The sequence below is a fragment of the Psittacula echo genome (assembly GCF_963264785.1).
Source record: "Psittacula echo genome assembly, chromosome: 19".
In the NCBI taxonomy this organism is placed as follows: Eukaryota; Metazoa; Chordata; class Aves; order Psittaciformes; family Psittacidae; genus Psittacula; species Psittacula echo.
In genome coordinates this window covers 2,160,312-2,181,783 of record NC_137755.1, presented here as the reverse complement: position 1 = coordinate 2,181,783, position 21,472 = coordinate 2,160,312, and the positions used below count along the sequence as shown (strand labels likewise).

General features: G+C 53.8%; 2 protein-coding genes across 2 annotated transcripts; one reads left to right on the top strand and one right to left on the bottom strand.

Annotated features, from left to right (window-relative positions):
• Positions 1-337: 337 nt before the first annotated feature.
• LOC308228532 (olfactory receptor 14A16-like) lies at positions 338-1,315 on the bottom strand (the record flags this gene model as incomplete). Its single annotated transcript, XM_080631913.1, has 1 exon — positions 338-1,315. One exon carries the CDS (start codon positions 1,313-1,315, stop codon positions 338-340), a length of 978 nt encoding a protein of 325 aa, XP_080488039.1.
• Positions 1,316-18,479: 17,164 nt separating this feature from the next.
• LOC308228531 (olfactory receptor 14A16-like) lies at positions 18,480-19,457 on the top strand (the record flags this gene model as incomplete). The annotated part of the gene is made up of 1 exon (XM_080631912.1): positions 18,480-19,457. One exon carries the CDS (start codon positions 18,480-18,482, stop codon positions 19,455-19,457), a length of 978 nt encoding a protein of 325 aa, XP_080488038.1.
• Between the last annotated feature and the right edge of the window lie 2,015 nt (positions 19,458-21,472).

Here is a 21,472-nt window from a genome sequence, read left to right as displayed (position 1 = left end):
CACACCAGCACAACAGCCCCAGCCCTTGGGCTCCTCAAGAGCTCTTCCTGCTTCAGGCACAGAGCAGCCATCCCAGAGCTGGAGCAGCCAGAAAGCTGATTTCATTCCCCTTCATTCCTGCCATGGGAGGAAATAGCACAGAGAAGAAGTTGCTGCAGGATCATTTATTTCCCTTAAATACTGTGAGAGACCTTCACTGACACATAGTCTGTGGGTCAGACAACACGAGCGGCTACTTAAGAAGGAGGAGATGAAAACTGACATTTCTATGAACACAACATCATCAAAAATTGAAACAGGAAAACAACTGTAAAGCAGGAAAGATAGATTTGGCCTGTCATGACCTACAATGGAAGCTCTTTTTAGAGGAAAGCAGGCAGTGTATGGGTGCTGAAACACATCCAGTCAGCAGCTTCCTCACAGCATCCTTGAGCTCCTGGTTTCGCAGGCTGTAGATGAGGGGGTTCACTGCTGGAGGCACCACCGAGTACAGCACTGACAGCACCAGATCCAGGGGTGGGGAGGAGATGGAGGGGGGCTTCAAATAGGCAAAGATACCAGTGCTGAGAAGCAGGGAGAGCACGGCCAGGTGAGGGAGGCACGTGGAAAAGGCTTTGTGGCGTCCCTGCTCAGAGGGGATCCTCAGCACAGCCCTGAAGATCTGCACATAGGACCCCACAATGAACACAAAACAGCCAAGTGCTAGAAAGCAACTTAGCACAAGAAGCCCAACTTCCCTGAGGTAGGAATGTGAGCAGGAGAGCTTGAGGATCTGGGGGATTTCACAGAAGAACTGCTCCACAGCATTGCCTCGGCAGAGGGGCAGTGAAAATGTATTGGCTGTGTGCAGCAGAGCATTGAGAAACCCAGCGCCCCAGGCAGCTGCTGCCATGTGGACACAAGCTCTGCTGCCCAGGAGGCTCCCGTAGTGCAGGGGCTTGCAGATGGCCACGTAGCGGTCGTAGGACATGGTGGTGAGGAGAGAAAACTCTGCTGACATGAAAAAGAGAAAGAAAAAGAGCTGTGCAGCACAACCTGGGTAGGAGATGGCCCTGGTGTCCCAGAGGGAATTGGCCATGGATTTGGGGACAGTGGTGGAGATGCAGGCCAGGTCCAGCAGGGAGAGGTTGAGGAGGAAGAAGTACATGGGGGTGTGGAGGTGCTGGTTGCAGGCTGTGCTGGTGATGATGAGGCCGTTGCCCAGGAGCGCAGCCAGGAAGATGCCCAGGAAGAGCCAGAAGTGCCAGAGCTGCAGCTCCCGCCTGGCTGCGAATGGCAGGAGGAGGAAGTGGGTGATGGAGCTGCCGTTGGACATCTGCTGCCTCTGGGCATGGGGCACTGTCACAGGAGAAAAAGGCAGTGACAGGTTAGGACAGGAGGGATGTCAGATACAGAAGTTCAATTTACACACTCACGACTCTGAACACTTCCAGGCTACAGAAGAGAGGCTCAGTGTGAGTTGGTTGTGATTGTCTGTGAGGTTGTTTGGTTTGTTTGTTTTCCCGGTGTCACAGCTGACAAGTGACATTTTAGGGATAAATTTGCTAAGAAGTATTTTGAAGGCAACTGTGAAGAGTCTGAGCATGGGACAGAAAAAAGGGCACAACTGTCTGTGGGTTTGTGCCTACTCAAATTGCTGCAGAGTCCATCAGTCTGGTTCTCAGCTGCCCTGCACTTTCTAGAGGGACAGTCAGCTCCTTGCCCAGCAGAGCATGGCCAGCAGCCACCTCCAGTGCCAGGCACCAAGAGAGCTGCCTGAACGCACCCTCCCCAGGCCTGGGCTGCACTTTCCCCCCACTCCCTGCCCATGTCTCTGCTGCCTGGAGCTGTCCCTGCCAGGAGCTGCTGCTCTGGGCCCAGCTCTGCTCCCTCTCAGTGCTCCCAGAGCCCATCCCATGGGCTGTGTGCTCAGCTCTGCCCTGCACACCCCTCCCGGCAGCAGGGCTCTGCCCAGGGGCAGCTCTGCCTCTGCAGGGGCTCAGCAGCAGCTCACACAAGTCCTGACAAGACTCTCGGTGCCTTCTCCAAAGCAGAGAAGGAAATTCCCAGCTCCCACTGCCCAACCTGCCCACCAAGAGTGGAAAACATCAGAGCTCAGGATCCTTCCCTATCAGGCAATCGCTGCCTCAGTGTCTTTCAGAAGGACCCTCTGCAAACGTGCTCAGAGAGATGTGGAGCTGTGAGCAGCCCTGACCCACACAGCACCCTCTCCAGTGCACAAGAACACTTCTACTGCCCTGCCAGGGGTTGTTGCTTACCTCCAGCGCCTCTCCCCCAGCGCCGTGGGGAGCTCCCGGGCAGGCTGAGTGCTGACCCTGGCAGGCAGCAGAGTCCCTGCCCCTGCACACAGCCCCTGGGCTGCAGGCACCCTGCTCGCAAGGACAGCGCTGGGCACCCCTGCCTGCACACCCACATTCACAGCCTGCAGCCAGCCCCGGGACAAGGGACCTGCCTTGTCCTGTCCCTCGCATGGTGCAGAGGGATGCCCTGCTCTGCAGCACATCCTGCTCCTTATCTACACAGAGAAACCAAGAGAGTCCTCCTGACAGATCCCATGGACTGTGCGAGGCAGCAGCTTGAGGAGATCCCTCCAGGAACTGCGGCTGCATTGCCCTGCACCCAGAGCCTTACCATGCACAGGGCTGGGAAGGTTTCTCCTGCAGGGAGCTCTCAGCATCCTCCACTGCCAAGTGCCTTTAAGCTCTCTGAGGCTCGCAGGTCTCCCCTGGGTGCCTGCAGGCAGTGCCCCAGCCCTGCTCCTGGCCAGAGCTGTCTCTCTGCAGCACTGCCACCTTGCCAGCATCTCTCTGCGTCCCAGGAGCCAGGCCCAGCTCAGTAGCAGAGGCCCAGCCCAAGGTGGCTCTGCCTCTGTCCTGCTGGGCTCCCTCCAGGGCTCCCTGGGGCTCCAGGGGAACAGCATGGGAAACAGCCTGAAGCAAGCCCTGATGTTCCCTCCCTCAGCTGGCAGACACACTGCCTGCCTGCAGTGTCATTGCTCTGATGAGAGACAGAGATTGGTCTGAACAATGAGATTTTGTATAATCATGGAACAATTTAGGTTGGAAAAGATGCTTAAGACCTAGTCCAACCATTAACCAAACACTGTCAAGTCCAGCACTAAGCAGTATCCACAAGTGCCACATCTAACTGTCTTTTAAATACCTGCAGGAATGGTGACACAACCACTTTTGCGGGCAGCCTGTTTCTTGTCTCATCACCAGACAGGACAGGCAGGCCAGGACAGGCTGGGATCTCCTTTACCCCTGCTGAAAGGAAGGGATTTATCCTGGTTAGTTGAGGCATCTCCTGCTGGGATTGTAGCCCTGGGGCTGGAAGGAGACTCAGCTATGTCCCATAAACACTAGGAACCCACAGGAGGTCTCACTTCCTCAGAAGGTGAAAATGTACCATTATACAGATCATGTCTTAATCAGGGGAGTTTGCCCCAAAGAACTGCAGCAACAGCAGTGTGTAAGCACTCCATGGTGCAGAAGCTGAAGTTCCACCTAAGGAATGTCAGAAACCAAGCAGAAACCAGTCAAATCAGGGGGTTCTTGGTGGATAGCAGCAGTGCAGTGATTGCTGCAGACACCTGCAGAAAAACAGAACAAGGGCAGATGCCCCACTCTGGGAAGGAATTACAACAGCTTATGGGTCCTCCAGGATACTGGAGGAAACATGGACCTGGATTCTCTATCATTGCTCACCCACTGTACTCACTGTTACGAACGGGAAAGCCATGGGAATGGAATCCAGAGCATGAGGAAGCAGGAAATACCTAATACAGGAATTAAAACCGTGCCAGTCACTTGGGCCTGTACACCTCCACCACCCTCCATAGCAGAATGGGGTTTTGCTGAGCATGGCTCTTCCTGTGAACTATTTAAAAACTGACCCTGATGGACCAAAAAGAACTTTAATGTTCAAGTTGCCTCTTTCAAAGACACTAAACCAACATATTCTGAGTGGGAAAAGAGACTCTTGACTTTAATTTCAGCAGTAAACCAAAGTGAGAACATTGATCAAAAACAAACAGTACAAACCATCCATTCTATCCATTCAATTGACTTGACAGTATCCCAAAGGGAACTGCTCCTCAGGATGAAGCTGCACAAACCCACTGGCAGAAAATGGCATGCCTACCTACCGGGGATTTAAGAGGAAGTGAAATTATCTGAAGGACAGACTGAAGTTTCCAAACTACTGCAGATGCTTGCAAATGCAGAGCCATCAGCGTTACAACAACCCTTCCCCAGACCTGCACCTGCCCAGCCAGTCACCCCCCCCCCGACCCACAACTGCCCCTCAAGTGACCCCCAAGTGAACCCAGACCCACAACTGCCCCCCAGGTTGGGGGTCAGAGAATCCTGGCATCCCGGAGGCACGGATGGGTTGGGGGGAGCAAACTTTCCCGGTTGGTTCCATTTCAGCCTGAGCAGCGCCAGCAGGAACATCCAAAAAGCTTTTTGCTGCTCTTGTCCTGAGCCCTGCTCTGCGGGGCTGTCAGACCCATGGCAGTGCAGCGCTGAGCTTCCTCTGCTGCCCCCTGCCGGCAGGCTGTGCACAAGGGCAGTGCCCATCAGCTCTCGTGGCTCTGCAGCAGCAGCAGCGGTGCTTTGGCTCTGCGCTCCGGTGAGCACAGGGTTTACGCAGCTTGTCTGAACCGGAGCCCGTTGTGAACAGGAAGAGACCATTCGGGAGGAAAAAGGGGGTTAAACAGTGCCGCATTGCCTTCTTCTCTGTGAGGCCATGTTCTGCTCCTGCAATCCAGTCAGGCCGTGGATTTGCTGATGACCTTCACCAAGGCATGGGCTGCCTGATTTTTGTCTGGTGCTCATCCTTTTCCTCTTGCCTTTTAAAATAACAGCAGCAGGGTTTGTTTTCTTTCCCAATCTCTTCTGTTTTCAAGGCAGTTGATTCTTTTAGCGCACCTGAAGGGTTTGGCTCAGAATAAGCAGCCATCCTTGCACACCTCCTGACAGCGTATCAACAATATTCAGTGAATCCTGTCAAGCACAGTGAAGTCAGTCACAGCTGCTGTGCTGCCATGTGGGGATTGTGGTTGGGTTGGTAGGAGATGGATTTGAAAGCAGGAAAAGGACAGAAAACATTCATGTTGTTTACTGCTGAGCACGTTGCTGCTGTGACTCCCAAACCATCGGTTTCAAATGCTCCCTTGCACAACTGTTGTTGAACTTTCCCTGTGCTAAGAAAGCAAGTTGTTGGGACTTCTTCCTTTTTAAAAGAAATGAAGAATGGCAGATACTGAGCTATCAGGGCAGGAGGATCTCCATAGCTGTGTTGTTCTCTGCTCTGCTGTGCAGTACTGTGCTGTGCTGTGCTATTTCAATTTAACCCCTGCAATGATAATCATTAGTCAAATAACGATGAGCCTGTTATTTGCCTGAAATGTCAAATGTTTTTTCAGGTCCAGATTAACTTTTAAGGACAAATAATGGTTCCAAGTGGAAACAGGAGTTCATTTAATTTCATTTATCTCATTTAATTTCATTTCATAGTAGGAAAAGATTCCTCACATTCAAGGTAGTGAGACAGGGGCAGACTCTTGCCCAGAGAAGCTCTGTCTGCTCCATCCCTGGCAGTGCTCAAGGCCAGGTTGGACACAGGAGTTTGGAGCAACCTGCTCTAGTGGAATCTGTCCCTGCCCATGACAGTGGGTTGGAGCTGGATGAGCTTTGAGGTCCCTTCCAGCCCAACTCAGTCTGGGATTCCACAGTTCTCTGCTGTGCCAATGTCGGTCACTCTCCATTTGTCTTAGGTGGCCGTGACGCCCTGTTCCATTGCCCAGGTTGAGCTGTGACCCCTCGCATGCTCCACCTCCAGACCAAAGGCACTGAGGAAGAGCAGCCCGTGAGGGACATCCCCGAGCCGGCTGGGCAGAGGCTGGTCCTCCTGCAGTGACTCCCGGAGCACCCCTGGGTGCCCAGTGCCATGGGCACGATGCTGCCGCCATCACAAAGCCGTGGTGGTCGCTGTGGAGACGCCCATTGTGACGGGGCCCCCACGCTGAGCGTGGGCTATTGAAGGAGCCAGAGCCCTGCAGGAACCAGTGCAGAGGAGAGCCCTCCCTCAGGAGGCTGCATCTCCCGTGCCTGCCCTGCGCATCCAGGTACGGGTTCTTTGACTTTGCAATCCTCTTTTAGTGCTGGCTTGAAACACATGGTGGGTGCGTGCTCTAAAGGGAGGAGAAGCTGTCAGGAGATGTGCTGGTGCCATCCCAGCTGTAGGAGCAGGGGCTGGGTGAGGAGGAGGCGCTGGGCTTGTTCCTGTGCTTGGAGCTGAGCTCTGCCTGCAGAGGTGCTGGGGGCGAAGCAGGAGCCTTCTGTGTACAGGAGCTGCTGGTGTCAGAGGTGCTGAGAAGGTGTCAGGGCAGGAGCAGCCCCTGGGCAGTGCAGCCGCTGGTGCTGTCACTGGGAGCTCAGCACATTCAGTCTGCTGATCGGAGCCAGCCCAGCTAGAGCCGGAGCCGGCACGCTTCAGCGACCACGAGCTTCAGAAGAGATCAGGAAAATCAGAGGGGACAGCGCAGAGACATCGCGATTCCCGACAGCTCCCGATTCCCGATGCCCCAGCAGCCCTTGCGAGAGAGCGGCTGACGTCGCAGGGGGCGCTCCCGCGGTAATGGCGACCGCACCCGTGCCCCTTGGCTTGAAAGAGCCTTTGGGAGGGCAGCGACCGGTCGCTGCGCATCGGGCGCAGGGAGGAACAAGCCGGTCGCGTTGTGGATCCTGTTGCTGGTGTCCCAGACTGCTGCAGGGAGTGCCAGAGCCTGCTGCTGCTGAGGGAGGGAGGCCAGCATTCCACCTGTGTGAGGTGTGAGCAGGTAGAAGATCTGCTTAGATTGGTGGCAGAACTTAGAGGAGGTCGAGACGCTGAGGACCATCGGGGAGTGTGAAAGGGAGATTGACTGGTGGAGTAACTCCCTGGCGTGCCAGCAGGAACGGTTCCAGGGGGATACCCCCCAAAAGGGGATGGACCCCCTGTCCTCTCAGACAGAGGGGGATGACCCGAGACAGCCCCTGCCCTGTAGCTGTCGCACAGAGGTAGGGGACCAAAAAGACAATGAGGGCTGGAAGCAAGTTCCAGTTTGGAGTCATGGGCAACCTTCCTCCCTTCCTGCCCTGCTTCCCCAGGTGCCCCTCTGTAATAGGTTTGAGGCCCTGGATCTTGCTGGAGAGGTAAGTGAGGATGTGGTGCAAGGCCAGACTACAAGGTCACATAGGAAAAGGCGGTCGACTTCGCGCCTCAAGACTGCCTCTGCCAAGAAAGAAAGAAAGGTCATTGTTGTAGGCGATTCCCTTCTGAGAGGAACAGAGGGCCCGCTATGCAGAGTTGACCCTCATCATAGGGAAGTGTGTAGTCTGCCTGGAGCCCGGATCAGGGATATCACCAAGGCGCTCCCCAGCCTGGTGCACCCGACAGACTACTACCTGCTGCTGGTCTTCCAGACAGGTGGGGGGGAAGCTGCTTCCCGCAGTCTGAGGGGGATGAAGAAAGACTACAGGGCCTTGGGGCGGATGGTGAAAGAGTCTGGGGCTCAAGTGATCTTCTCCTCACTTCTTCCATCTTCCGGTGATGATGTGGGACTGAATGGGAAAATTCAGTCCGTAAACAATTGGCTTCAACACTGGTGCTTCAGGCAGGGGTTTGGATTCTTTGATAATGGCTGGTTTTATAAGGCTCCAGTCCGGATGATGGCACGTGGGAAAGGTTTAACTCACAGAGGCAAAAGGATGCTGGGGCATGAATTAGCAGGGCTCATTTGGAGAGCTTTAAACTAGATTTGAAGGGGGATGGGGTTGTAACTGGGCTTGCCCCAGTGGGGCAGCACTCTAGAATTGATGAAGACTGGGAGGCCTCCTATAATCCTAGGGTGGAATCGGTGAGCTCAGCTCCCTCCTTGAAATGCCTGTACACCAATGCGTGCAGCATGGGAAATAAGCAGGAGGAGTTGGAGACCTGTGTTAAGTCAGGAGATTATGATCTGGTGGCAATTACAGAGACGTGGTGGGACAGCTCGCATGACTGGAATATACTCATGGAGGGCTATGTCCTTTTCAGGAAAGACAGGCCAGCCAGGCGGGGTGGTGGGGTTGCTCTTTATGTGCGAGAGCAGCTGCAATGTACTGAGTTCTGTCCAGGGACAGGGGACGAGCGAGTTGAGAGTTTGTGGGTGAGAATTAAGGGGCAGGCTGGCAGGGGCGATACTGTTGTGGGTGTCTGTTACAGGCCACCAGATCCCTTGATTGAGTTGATGAGGCCTTCTACAGGCAGGTGAGAGCGGCCTCACAGTCACAGGCCCTGGTCGTCGTGGGGGATTTTAATTTCCCTGATGTTTGCTGGAAGGACTACTCAGCAACCCAGCCACAGTCCAGGAGGTTCCTCCAGTGTATGGATGATAACTTCCTCATGCAAATGGTGGATGAGCCAACCAGGAGAGGAGCGCTGCTGGATCTCATCCTCACTAACAAGGAGGGTCTGGTCGAAGCAGTAAAGGTTGAGGGCTGCCTTGGTTGCAGCGACCACGAGATGGTGGAATTCAGGATCTTGTGTGGTAGGGCCTGTACAATAGCAAGTAGAATTGCAACCCTGGACTTCAGCAGGGCAAACTTTGGCCTTTTCAAGCAATTGCTAGGGGAAATCCCATGGGCAAGGCTGCTTGAAGGTAAAGGGGCCCAAGATAGTTGGTTGACATTCAAGAATTGCTTATTCCGAGCTCAAGAGCAGAGCATCCCGACACGTAGGAAGTCAAGGAAGAGGGCCAGGAGACCTGCGTGGCTAAATAAGGAACTGCTGGGTATGCTCAAGTGGAAGAGGAGAGTTTATAGGTCATGGAAGGAGGGGCTGGCCACTCGGGAGGAATATAAGGCTGCTGCTAGAGGATGTAGGAAGGCAGCTAGGATGGCTAAGGCCTCCTTAGAATTAAATCTGGCCAGAGGGGTCAAGGACAACAGAAAGAGATTTTTCAAATACATAGCTGATAAAACTAACACCAGAGGCAAGGTAGGCCCACTGGTGAACGGGATGGGTGCCCTGGTGACAGAAGATACAGAGATGGCAGAGTTATTGAATGCCTTCTTTGTCTCAGTCTAATCTGCCGGAGGCAGTCCTGAAGAGCCCTGTACTCCTGAGACCTCAGATGAAGTCAGGTCACTGGAGCAGTTTGCATTAGTCAATGAGGAATGGGTTAGGGACCAGTTGAGCAATCTGGACATCCATAAATCCATGGGTCCAGATGGGATGCACCCACGGGTGCTGAGGGAACTGGCGGAAGTCATTGCTAGACCACTCTCCATCATCTTTACCAAGTCTTGGGAAACGGGAGAGGTGCCTGAGGACTGGAGGAAAGCAAATGTCACTCCAGTCTTCAAAAAGGGCAAGAAGGAGGACCCGGGTAACTATAAACCGGTCAGCCTCACCTCCATCCCTGGGAAAGTGATGGAACACCTTATCCTTGATGCCATCATAAGGCATGTCAAGGATAGGAGGGTTATGAGGGGCAGTCAACATGGCTTTACCAAGGGGAAGTCATGCTTGAGCAACCTCATAGCCTTTTATGAGGAAATAATACGGTGGATGGATGATGGCAGAGCGGTGGATGTGGTCTACCTTGACTTTAGCAAAGCATTTGACACAGTCTCCCACAGCATCCTCATAGCTAAACTGAGGAAGTGTGGTCTGGATGATCAGGTAGTGAGGTGGACTGCAAACTGGCTGAAGGACAGAAGCCAGAGAGTTGTAGTCTATGGGGCGGGGTCTAGTTGGAGGCCTGTATCTAGTGGAGTGCCTCAAGGGTCAGTACTGGGACCAGTATTATTTAATATATTCATCAATGATTTAGATGAGGGAATTGAGTGTACTGTCAGCAAGTTTGCTGATGACACTAAGCTGGGAGGAGTGGCTGACACGCCAGAAGGCTGTGCTGCCATCCAGCGAGACCTGGACAGGCTGGAGAGTTGGGCAGGGAGAAACTTGATGAAATATAACAAGGGAAAGTGTAGAGTCCTGCATCTGGGCAGGAACAACCCCAGGTTCCAATATAGGTTGGGGAACGACCTGTTAGAGAGTAGTGTAGGGGAGAGGGACCTGGGGGTCCTAGTGGATGGCAGGATGACCATGAGCCAACACTGTGCCCTTGTGGCCAAGAAGGCCAATGGCATCCTGTGGTGTATTAGAAGGGGGGTGGTCAGTAGGTCGAGAGAGATCCTCCTTCCCCTCTACTCTGCCCTGGTGAGACCGCACCTGGAATATTGTGTCCAGTTCTGGGCCCCTCAGTTCAAGAAGGACAGGGACCTGCTGGAGAGAGTCCAGCGCAGGGCAACTAAGATGATGAAGGGAGTGGAGCATCTCCCTTATGAGGAAAGGCTGAGGGAGCTGGGTCTCTATAGTTTGGAGAAGAGGAGACTGCGGGGGGACCTTATTAGTGTATATAAATATATAAAGGGGGAGTGTCACGAGGATGGAGCCAGGCTCTTCTCAATGGCAAACAATGATAGGGCAAGGGGTAATGGGTACAAACTGGAACACAAGAGGTTCCACTTAAACTTGAGAAGAAACTTCTCCTCAGTGAGGGTGACAGAACACTGGAACAGGCTGCCCAGGGGGGTTGTGGAGTCTCCTTCTCTGGAGACATTCAAAACCCGCCTGGACACATTCCTGTGTAACCTCATCTAGGTGTTCCTGCTCTGGCAGGGGGATTGGACTAGATGATCTTTTGAGGTCCCTTCCAATCTCTAACATACTGTGATACTGTGATACTGTGTGCCTTGGGCAACCCATTCCAGTGCCTCACCACCCTCACAGTAAAGAACTTCCTCCTTAGATCCAATCTAAACTTCCCCTGTTTATGTTTGAGCATGTTACCCCTTGTCCTATCACTACAGTCCCTAGTGAAGAGGCCCTCTCCAGCATACTTAAGGCCCCCTTCAGATACTGGAAGGCTGCTCTGAGGTCTCCACGCAGCCTTCTCTTTTCCAGGCTGAACAGCCCCAACTTTCTCAGCCTACCTTTATATAGGAGGTGCTCCAGTACTCTGATCATTCTCGTGGCACTCCTCTGGACTTGTTCCAACAGTTCCATGTCCTTTTTATGTTGAGGACACCAGAACTGCACACAATACTCCAAGCGACTGCACACAGCTGGCTCATGTTCATTTTCTCATCAAAAATCCTTTTGTCTGTGTTATTTATTTACCAGTATAACACTGCTGATATTTTTCCTTAGGTGTATAAAATATTCTACGGATGACTGAAAATCGGAAGAGTATTTATACAGTCGGAAGTTCTCAGCTCTTTCTAGCTTAGTGCAGAGCCACTAAGAGTCCTTTCCCATTCGACCACTGCTTACACTTGCACTGCCTTTAAGTTGCCTTCACACACAAATTGATCTTAAGAACAACCAACCATCCTGTGCTGAGAGCAAGGGAGCAATGTTTCAAAGGGCAGATCACGGAGCTGTCATGGGGAGAAGCAAAGGACTGTGCCCAGCAGAGCATGGCCAGCAGCCACCTCCAGTGCCAGACACCAAGAGAGCTGCCTGAACGCACCCTCCCCAGGCCTGGGCTGCACTTTCCCCCCACTCCCTGCCCATGTCTCTGCCGCCTGGAGCTGTCCCTGCCAGGAGCTGCTGCTCTGGGCCCAGCTCTGCTCCCTCTCAGTGCTCCCAGAGCCCATCCCATGGGCTGTGTGCTCAGCTCTGCCCTGCACACCCCTCCCGGCAGCAGGGCTCTGCCCAGGGGCAGCTCTGCCTCTGCAGGGGCTCAGCAGCAGCTCACACAAGTCCTGACAAGACTCTCGGTGCCTTCTCCAAAGCAGAGAAGGAAATTCCCAGCTCCCACTGCCCAACCTGCCCACCAAGAGTGGAAAACATCAGAGCTCAGGATCCTTCCCTATCAGGCAATCGCTGCCTCAGTGTCTTTCAGAAGGACCCTCTGAACTCAGAGTGATGTGGAGCTCTGAGCAGCCCTGACTCACACAGCACCTTCTCCAGTGCACAAGAACACATTTCCTTTCCTGCCAGGTGTTGTTCCTTCCCCCCGAGCTTCTCCCCCAGCGCTGTGGGGAGCTCCCGGGCAGGCTGAGTGTGGGGGTTGGAATGCATCGAAACTGTCAGAGATCATGGGAAGGAGGAACTACAGCAGGCAATGAGGAGTGACCCATCCCTGACTGGTACTTGGAAGATGTTGGAACTGGCAAGGAACAAGGACGTCGGAACTGGAAAGAGGATGTTGAGAGACCTTTCGCCTGATGTAATCGCAAGGCAAACACAGATGTGCTTGGCTAATTGCTTGGAAGGATACAAATACCCTGTAAGCTTTGCAATAAATGATCCAGCTTGTACTCTACGTCTGGGTCCGTGCCTTTCATCCTCATAGCTGAGCGCTGACCCTGGCAGGCAGCAGAGTCCCTGCCCCTGCACACAGCCCCTAGGCTGCAGCGACCCTGCTCGCAAGGACAGCGCTGGGCACCCCTGGCTGCACACCCACATTCACACCATGCAGCCAGCCCCGGGACAAAGGCCTGCCTTACAATGGCCATCACATGGTGCAGAGGGAAGCCCTGCTCTGCAGAACATCATCCTCCGCGTTATCGACATAGAGAACCCAAGAAAGTCCCCCTGACAGATCCCATGGACTGTCCGAGGCAGCAGGCTCTGACTGGGAGGTAGAAGTTCTCCTGCCCTGACACCTTCTCAGCACCTCTGACACCAGCAGCTCCTGCACACAGAAGGCTCCTGCTTCGCCCCCAGCACCTCTGCAGGCAGAGCTCAGCTCCAAGCACAGGAACAAGCCCAGCGCCTCCTCCTCACCCAGCCCCTGCTCCTACAGCTGGGATGGCACCAGCACATCTCCTGACAGCTTCTCCTCCCTTTAGAGCACGCACCCACCATGTGTTTCAAGGCAACACTAAAAGAGGATTGCAAAGTCAAAGAACCCGTACCTGGATGCGCAGGGCAGGCACGGGAGATGCAGCCTCCCGAGGGAGGGCTCTCCTCTGCACTGGTTCCTGCAGGGCTCTGGCTCCTTCAATAGCCCACGCTCAGTGTGGGGGTCCAGTGATGGCTGGAGAGAGCATGGAACTCTGTCTGCAGACAGGTGAGCAGTCAACAGAGAGTTTGTGTTCAGGGTTAAAGGAAGAACAGCTATGGGAGACATTACTGTGTACATCTGTATATACATATATATATATATATATACCTTATGTTCTGGTACTGCATGGTAAGCATGATAGGTGTTCGATGAATGAGTATGAGCAGGCAGTACTTTTGTTAAGCAAGCAAAATTCTTTTAACCCCCCTGTACAAACCCCCTGTACATAAGCTAAAGCTCTGTATCAGAGACATCAATTTGATAGGTGGACCACTCGGTGGATAAAGAACTGGCTGGATTGTTGCACGCAAAGAGTTGTGGTCAATGTCTCAGTGTCCGGCTGGAGACCAGTAACAAGTGGTGTCCCTCAGGGATGGGTGTTGGGACCGACCTTGTTCAACATCTTTGTTGATGACATGGACAGTGGGATTGAGTGCGCCCTCAGCAAACTTGCCAATGACACCAAGCTGTGTGGTTCAGTTGATACGCTGGAGGGAAGGGATGCCATCCAGAGCGATCTTGACACGCTTGTGAGGTGGGCTGATGCCAACCTCATGAAGTTTAACCATGCAAGGTCCTACACCTGGGTGGGATCAATCCCAGGCACAGCTACAGGTTGGGCAGAGAAGAGATCCAGAGCAGCTCTGTGGAGAAAGACTTGGGGGTGTTGGTTGATGAGAAAATGAACATGAGCCGGCTTCAGCTTGAGCTTGCAGCCCAGAAAGCCAAGCGTATCCTGGGCTGCATCAAGGTGAGCGTGGCGAGCAGGATGAAGGAGGTGATCCTGCCCCTCTACTCTGCTCTCGTGAGACCTCACTTGGAATATTGTGTGCAGTTCTGGTGTCCTCAACATAAAAAGGACATGGAACTGTTGGAACAAGTCTAGAGGAGGGCCATGAGGATGATCAGGGGACTGGAGCACCTCCCGTATGGAGAGAGGCTGAGAAAGTTGGGGCTGTTCAGCCTGGAGAAGAGAAGGCTGTGTGCAGATCTTACCCCGGCCTTCCCGTATCTGAAGGAGGGCTATAAGGATGCTGGGGATGGACTCTTCATTAGGGACTGTAGTGATAGGACAAGAGGCAATGGGTTAAAACTTAAACAGAGAAATTTAGTTTGTCTCTAAGGAAGAAATTCTTTACTGAGAGGGTGGTGAGGCACTGGAATGGGTTGCCCAGGGAGGTTGTGAATGCTCCATCCTTGGCGGTGTTCAAGGCCAGGTTGGATGAGGCCTTGGGTGGCATGGTTTAGTGGGAGGTGTCCCTTCCTGTGGCATGGGGGTTGGAACTAGATGATTTTAAGGTCCTTTCCAACACTAACTATTCTATGATTCTACGATTCTATGATTCTATTATTATTACTGGTGGTAGTGGCGGTGGTTTGTGTTATTCCTTAGGTACTGGACTGTTCTTATCTCAACCTGTGGGAGTTACATTTTTTTGATTCTCCTTCCCATCCCTCGAAGAGCAGGGGGGAAGAAGGGGAGGGAGTGAGCGAGCGACTACGTGGTTCTGAATTACTGACTGGACTTAAACCACGGCACCGCGGCAGCACATCGGGGCTGCTGGAAGGCGGCAAAGGCCCTGCTGGGAAACTGGAAGGTTCCAGCAATGCCCATGGAAGTGCTTCCACCAGCACGCTTGGAAGGACACCCAACACTGCAGAACATGGCAGGGCCCTGGCAGTCTGCACCAACCCTGCAGAATCTCCTCAAGCATTCTAGATGGAGGCAGAGGCCTCAGCAGGCTCTGGCAAGGCTGCGGAATAACACCGGCCATTCCAGAATGCGCAGGTGCTCTGGAACTGTGCTGAAGCCCTCAGGAGCCTGACCAGCATTCAGAAAGGTGGCAAAAGCCCTGGAGGACCTTGGAAGCCCTCCAGGTATTCCAGGCTCAGGGATCCTTATCAGACTTGCTCATGCTCCTTCACCATCAGAGCCGCTTCCCATGGAAACTCCTGGAATGGTCCGCAAGTGAGTCCAGAGCCTGTTCTCTGCTGCTGGCCTTCCTCATGCCCTTTAGCATCTGAGTCCCCACTATTGCATGCTCATGACAGCCAAGGCTGACACTGATGATCACATCCTGACCAGCTTTTCCAGGGGAGCATCACCCTTGCTGGCCTGCCCTGCACCTGTGTTAACCGGTTGTGCCAAGACCCTCCACACTGTTGCACCCTGTTGCTTTGCATGGCCAGGGACTGCCAGGGCAATTACTTGCAAGGTACCTGCTCATTAGCCTGGAGGCTTCCTCAGGTGCTGACAAAATTCCTTTTCTGTTTCCCCTCCCTGAGCAAGTAGTTTGTAACTGGGAGCACAATGTCCCTCTTATCCACTCCTCTGATCCTCAGTCACAAAAGCCAACCCAACCTGTTCCCTGTCACACAGAGGACCTCCAGAAATCCAAGTTTCCCCTTCATGCAGGGGGCATCCACCCTCCTCATCCTTCTTGTCTCCATGCTACACCTCTTGGGGTTCCAGCCGTCAAAGGGACATGAGACTACCTGTACAATTCTCTCCTTACAGAGCTAGATCTAGGGAACAGCATTTTAAATGATGCCTCACAGAGTCCAGTGCATTTTTTTCCTGGGACAGCAACAGACCAGCAGGTCCTGGTGAAAAACATTCTCTCAGCACCTTGGATGCTGCCCCTTTGGTCTCATGGACAGGTAAGGGTGTAGTCTGCAAAGACCCTAACCCCTGACTTGATCCCCATCCAGTGCTGGTTGCTCCCCTTTCCCATCCAGGGTCCTTTCTCAAAGCACAAAGTCCTGAGAGATCTTGCTGGTGGTAACTGAGGCAAAGAGGAGATAGGCTATCTGAGATCTACCTGCATGTACTCTTGCTTTATTTAGTGGTGGTCCTGTGTTACCTTGTTTCTTCTTTAACTGTTCCTGAAGTAGGAGCATCTCATCCTGGTGCTCTTCAATTCCTCTTTGAGCTTGTCTGGGATTTGCTGTGACCCATCGCTGTGCATAAAGGATGCTGTCTCTGAAAGCCAGAGGTAGCCAAGGACACAGTTAAAATGCTTGGGCTGTTCCTTAGTTGAATCATCAAGGGAGTGAGTAAAGACCCTGCAGTGATGTACTTTGTGTTCACTCAATGCCTGCAGCTAAAGGGTGGCAGAAAGGACAGACCTGGCATCACTGATAGCAACTGATGCCTGATGCCTCTGAGCACTTACAAGAATATTCCCAACGATATTGTCTTGTCTCTATATCAGCCTGCACGTATCTTTGGCCTGTCTCTATAACTTGCATGTAACTTTGACCAGCCCTGTAATGCCAAATGTCACCAGAGATTTGCACCCAGACACCTCACTCCTGGCCCCCGTCAATGTTAATGCTGAGACAAAGAGCTCCCTCATGTAGGTGCCTTTTCAAGGAAGACCTGACCAGAGGCAGGAGGAATCCTACCTCCTGTGGGTTTGTGGTGTTCGTGGGAGGGAGCTGAGTCCCCTTCCAGTCCCAGGCCTACAGACTGAGGAGGAGATGCCTCAGCTAACCAGGGGGAATCCACTCCATCAGCAAGGGTAAAGGAGATCCCAGCCTGTCTTTGTCTGTCTGTCCTAATGATGGGACAAGAAACAGGCTGCCCACAGAAGTGGTTGTGTCACCATTCCTGGAGGCCTTTAAAAGACATGGAGATGTGGCACTTGTTGACATGGGTCAGTGGTGGACATGACAGTGTTTGGTTAATAGAGTTAAGAGTTGATCTTACGGGTCTTTTTGAATCTAAATGACTCTGTAATTCTGAGAAACTTTGTTTACACCAAACTCCATCTCTCAGCAGAGCAATGACACTGCAGGCAGGCAGTGTGTCTGCCAGCTGAGGGAGGGAACAGCAGTGCTTGCTTCAGGCTGTTAACCATGGGGTTCCTCTAGAGCTCCAGGGAGCCATGGAGGGAGCCCAGTGGGACAGAGGCAGAGCCACCTTGGGCTGGGCCTCTCCTGATGAGCTGGGACCAAGGGGAGACCTGCGAGCCTCAGAGAGCTTAAAGGCACTTGGCAGTGGAGGATGCTGAGAGCTCCCTGCAGGAGAAACCTTCCCAGCCCTGTGCATGGTAAGGGTCTGGGTGCAGGGCAATGCAGCTGCAGTTCCTGGAGGGATCTCCTCAAGCTGCTGCCTCGGACAGTCCATGGGATCTGTCAGGAGGACTCTCTTGGTTTCTCTGTGCAGATAAGGAGCAGGATGTGCTGCAGAGCAGGGCTTCCCTCTGCACCATGCGAGGGACAGGACAAGGCAGGTCCCTTGTCCCGGGGCTGGCTGCAGGCTGTGAATGTGGGTGTGCAGGCAGGGGTGCCCAGCGCTGTCCTTGCGAGCAGGGTGCCTGCAGCCCAGGGGCTGTGTGCAGGGGCAGGGACTCTGCTGCCTGCCAGGGTCAGCACTCAGCCTGCCCGGGAGCTCCCCACGGCGCTGGGGGAGAGGCGCTGGAGGTAAGCAACAACCCCTGGCAGGGCAGTAGAAGTGTTCTTGTGCACTGGAGAGGGTGCTGTGTGGGTCAGGGCTGCTCACAGCTCCACATCACTCTGAGCACGTTTGCAGAGGGTCCTTCTGAAAGACACTGAGGCAGAGATTGCCTGATAGGGAAGGATCCTGAGCTCTGATGTTTTCCACTCCTGGTGGGCAGGTTGGGCAGTGGGAGCTGGGAATTTCCTTCTCTGCTTTGGAGAAGGCACCGAGAGTCTTGTCAGGACTTGTGTGAGCTGCTGCTGAGCCCCTGCAGAGGCAGAGCTGCCCCTGGGCAGAGCCCTGCTGCCGGGAGGGGTGTGCAGGGCAGAGCTGAGCACACAGCCCATGGGATGGGCTCTGGGAGCACTGAGAGGGAGCAGAGCTGGGCCCAGAGCAGCAGCTCCTGGCAGGGACAGCTCCAGGCGGCAGAGACATGGGCAGGGAGTGGGGGGAAAGGGCAGCCCAGGCCTGGGGAGGGTGCGTTCAGGCAGCTCTCTTGGTGTCTGGCACTGGAGGTGGCTGCTGGCCATGCTCTGCTGGGCAAGGAGCTGACTGTCCCTCTAGAAAGTGCAGGGCAGCTGAGAACCAGACTGATGGACTCTGCAGCAATTTGAGTAGGCACGAACCCACAGACAGCTGAGCCCTTTTGTCTGTCCCATGCTCAGACTCTTCATAGTTGCCTTCAAAATACTTCTTAGCAAATTTATCCCTAAAATGTCACTTGTCAGCTGTGACACTGGGAAAACAAACAAACCAACCAACCTCAGAGATAATCACAACCAACTCACACTGAGCCTCTCTTCTGTAGCCTGGAAGTGTTCAGAGTCGTGAGTGTGTAAATTGAACTTCTATATCTGACATCCCTCCTGTCCTAACCTGTCACTGCCTTTTTCTCCTGTGACAGTGCCCCATGCCCAGAGGCAGCAGATGTCCAACGGCAGCTCCATCACCCACTTCCTCCTCCTGCCATTCGCAGCCAGGCGGGAGCTGCAGCTCTGGCACTTCTGGCTCTTCCTGGGCATCTTCCTGGCTGCGCTCCTGGGCAACGGCCTCATCATCACCAGCACAGCCTGCGACCAGCACCTCCACACCCCCATGTACTTCTTCCTCCTCAACCTCTCCCTGCTGGACCTGGGCTGCATCTCCACCACTGTCCCCAAATCCATGGCCAATTCCCTCTGGGACACCAGGGCCATCTCCTACCCAGGTTGTGCTGCACAGATCTTTTTCTTTCTCTTTTTCATGTCAGCAGAGTATTTTCTCCTCACCACCATGTCCTACGACCGCTACGTGGCCATCTGCAAGCCCCTGCACTACGGGAGCCTCCTGGGCAGCAGAGCTTGTGTCCACATGGCAGCAGCTGCCTGGGGCGCTGGGTTTCTCACTGCTCTGCTGCACACAGCCAATACATTTTCACTGCCCCTCTGCCGAGGCAATGCTGTGGAGCAGTTCTTCTGTGAAATCCCCCAGATCCTCAAGCTCTCCTGCTCACATTCCTACCTCGGGGAAGTTGGACTTGTTGTGCTTAGTGCCCTGATTGCTATTGGCTGTTTTGTGTTCATTGTGGGGTCCTATGTGCAGATCTTCAGGGCTGTGCTGAGGATCCCCTCTGAGCAGGGACGCCACAAAGCCTTTTCCACGTGCCTCCCTCACCTGGCCATGCTCTCCCTCTTTGTCAGCACTGGTACCTTTGCCTATTGGAAGCCCCCCTCCATCTCCTCCCCATCCCTGGATCTGGTGCTGTCAGTGCTGTACTCGGTGGTGCCTCCAGCAGTGAACCCCCTCATCTACAGCCTGAGGAACCAGGAGCTCAAGGATGCTGTGAGGAAGCTGCTGACTGGATGTGTTTCAGCAGCCATACGCTGCCTGCTGTCCTCTCCAAAACGCTTCCATTGTAGGTCCTGACAGGCCAAGTCTGTCTTGGCTGCTTTACAGTTGTTTTCCTGTTTCAATTTTTGATGATGTTGTGTTCATAGAAATGTCAGTTTTCATCTCCTCCTGCTTAAGTAGCCGCTCGTGTTGTGTGACCCACAGACTTTGTGTCAGAGGGGGCTGTCACAGTATTTGAGTTCAATAAATGATCCTGCAGCAACTTCTCTCTGTGCTATGTGCTCCCATGGCAGGAATGAAGGGGAATGAAATCAGCTTTCTGGCTGCTCCAGCTCTGGGATGGCTGCTGTGTGCCTGGAGCAGGAAGAGCTCTTGAGGAGCCCAAGGGCCGGGGCTGTTGTGCTGGTGTGGGGAGATGGGATGGCATGGGGGGGCTGCAGAGCTCTCAGGGTGTCCTGGGCAGGAGAGCAGGGGACACAGGAGTCCCTGCAGGGGACTCCCCTGCAATGGCCCAGGCTGGGGCTGCCTGGCTGGGAGCAGCCCATGGGAAAGGGCTGGGTGGGCAGGAGCTGGACAGGAGGCAGCGTGTGCCCTGGCAGCAAGGGAGGACAGCAGCATGGCGGGCTGTATGACCAGGAGCACGGCAGGAGAACAAGGGAAGGGATGCGCTGGAATACTCCATCCAGGTTTCAGATCCCCAATTCAGGAATGCTATTGGCAAGCAGGAGTGGGTTTAAAAACGGGCCCTGAGGACAGGCAGGGACTGGAGCACGGTGCCTGTGGGGAGAGGCTGGGGGAGCTGGGCTTGTCCATCCCAGAGAAGGGAAGGCTGATGGGGACCTGAGATCTTGGGAAGGGAAGGCTGTTGGGGACTGGCTGCCTGTACCGGCAAGGAGGACATGGAGAATACAGAGCCAGGCTCCTCACCATGGTGCCTGGTGGGAGGACAAAAGGCAATGGGGGATAGTGACAGAGGAGAGGTTGAGCCAGGACATAAGGAAACCTTGTTCCCATAGGCTCAGGCAAGTGCTGCATCAGGGCACCCAGAGAGGCTGTGCAGTCTCTGGCCTTGGGGATTTCCAACTCAGACTGAATCAAGCCTTGAACCACTTTCCCTGACCCTGTTCCTGACAGGTTGGACTTGAGACCTCCTGGGGTCCCTTCCAACCTCTGATCTCTTATGATCTTACAATAATGGGCTTATGAAGGGTCACAAAGATGCTCCAAGGGCTGGAGCACATCTCCAATCGTGACAGCTGAGAGAGCTGAGGGTGCCGAGCCTGGAGAAGAGAAGGCTCCAGGGAGACATCTTAGCAATCTGCCCAAGCTTAGTCAGGGCCTACAAGAAATCTGGAGAGGGGCTTTCTACAAGGGTGTGCAGTGACAGGACAAGGGGGAATGGCCTTAGCTTAAAAAAGGGAGATTTAGCTTGGACATTTGGAGGAAGTTTTTCCCTGTGAGGGTGCTGAGGTGCTCACAGAGGGAGCCCAGAGAAGCTGTGGCTGCCCCATGGCTGGCCGTGTTCAAGGCCAGGTTGGATGGGAGTCAGGTTTGCTCTGAAGCTGTGCTTTGCCCAGCTCTGACGTTCACAAGGGATGTCAGAGGAAATCCCAGAATCCTTTCATTTGAAAAGACCCTTGAGAACATCGAGTCCAGCCATTAACTGCTGTGCTCTAAGGGCTGGAGCACGTCTCCGATGAAGGCAGGCTGAGAGAGATGGGGGTGTTCAGCCTGGAGAAGAGAAGGTTCCAGGGAGACATCTTAGGATCTGCCCATAGCTAAACAGGGCCTACGAGAAATCTGGAGAGGGGCTTTTTAGAAGGGTGTGCAGTGACAGGAGGAGGGAGAATGGATTTAAGCTGAAAAAAGGGAGATTTAGCTTGGGCATTTGGAGGAATTTTTTCTATTTGAGGGTGGTGGAACACTGGCACAGGGTGCCCAGAGGATCTGTGGCTGCCCCATTCCCAGCAGTGTTCAAGGCCAGGTTGGTTTGGAGTCATCTTATGTGTGAAGCAGTGCTTTGTCCAGCTCTGATGTTCACAAGGGATGTCAGATGAAATCCAACTTGATCGTAAAGTTCTCTGCATGTA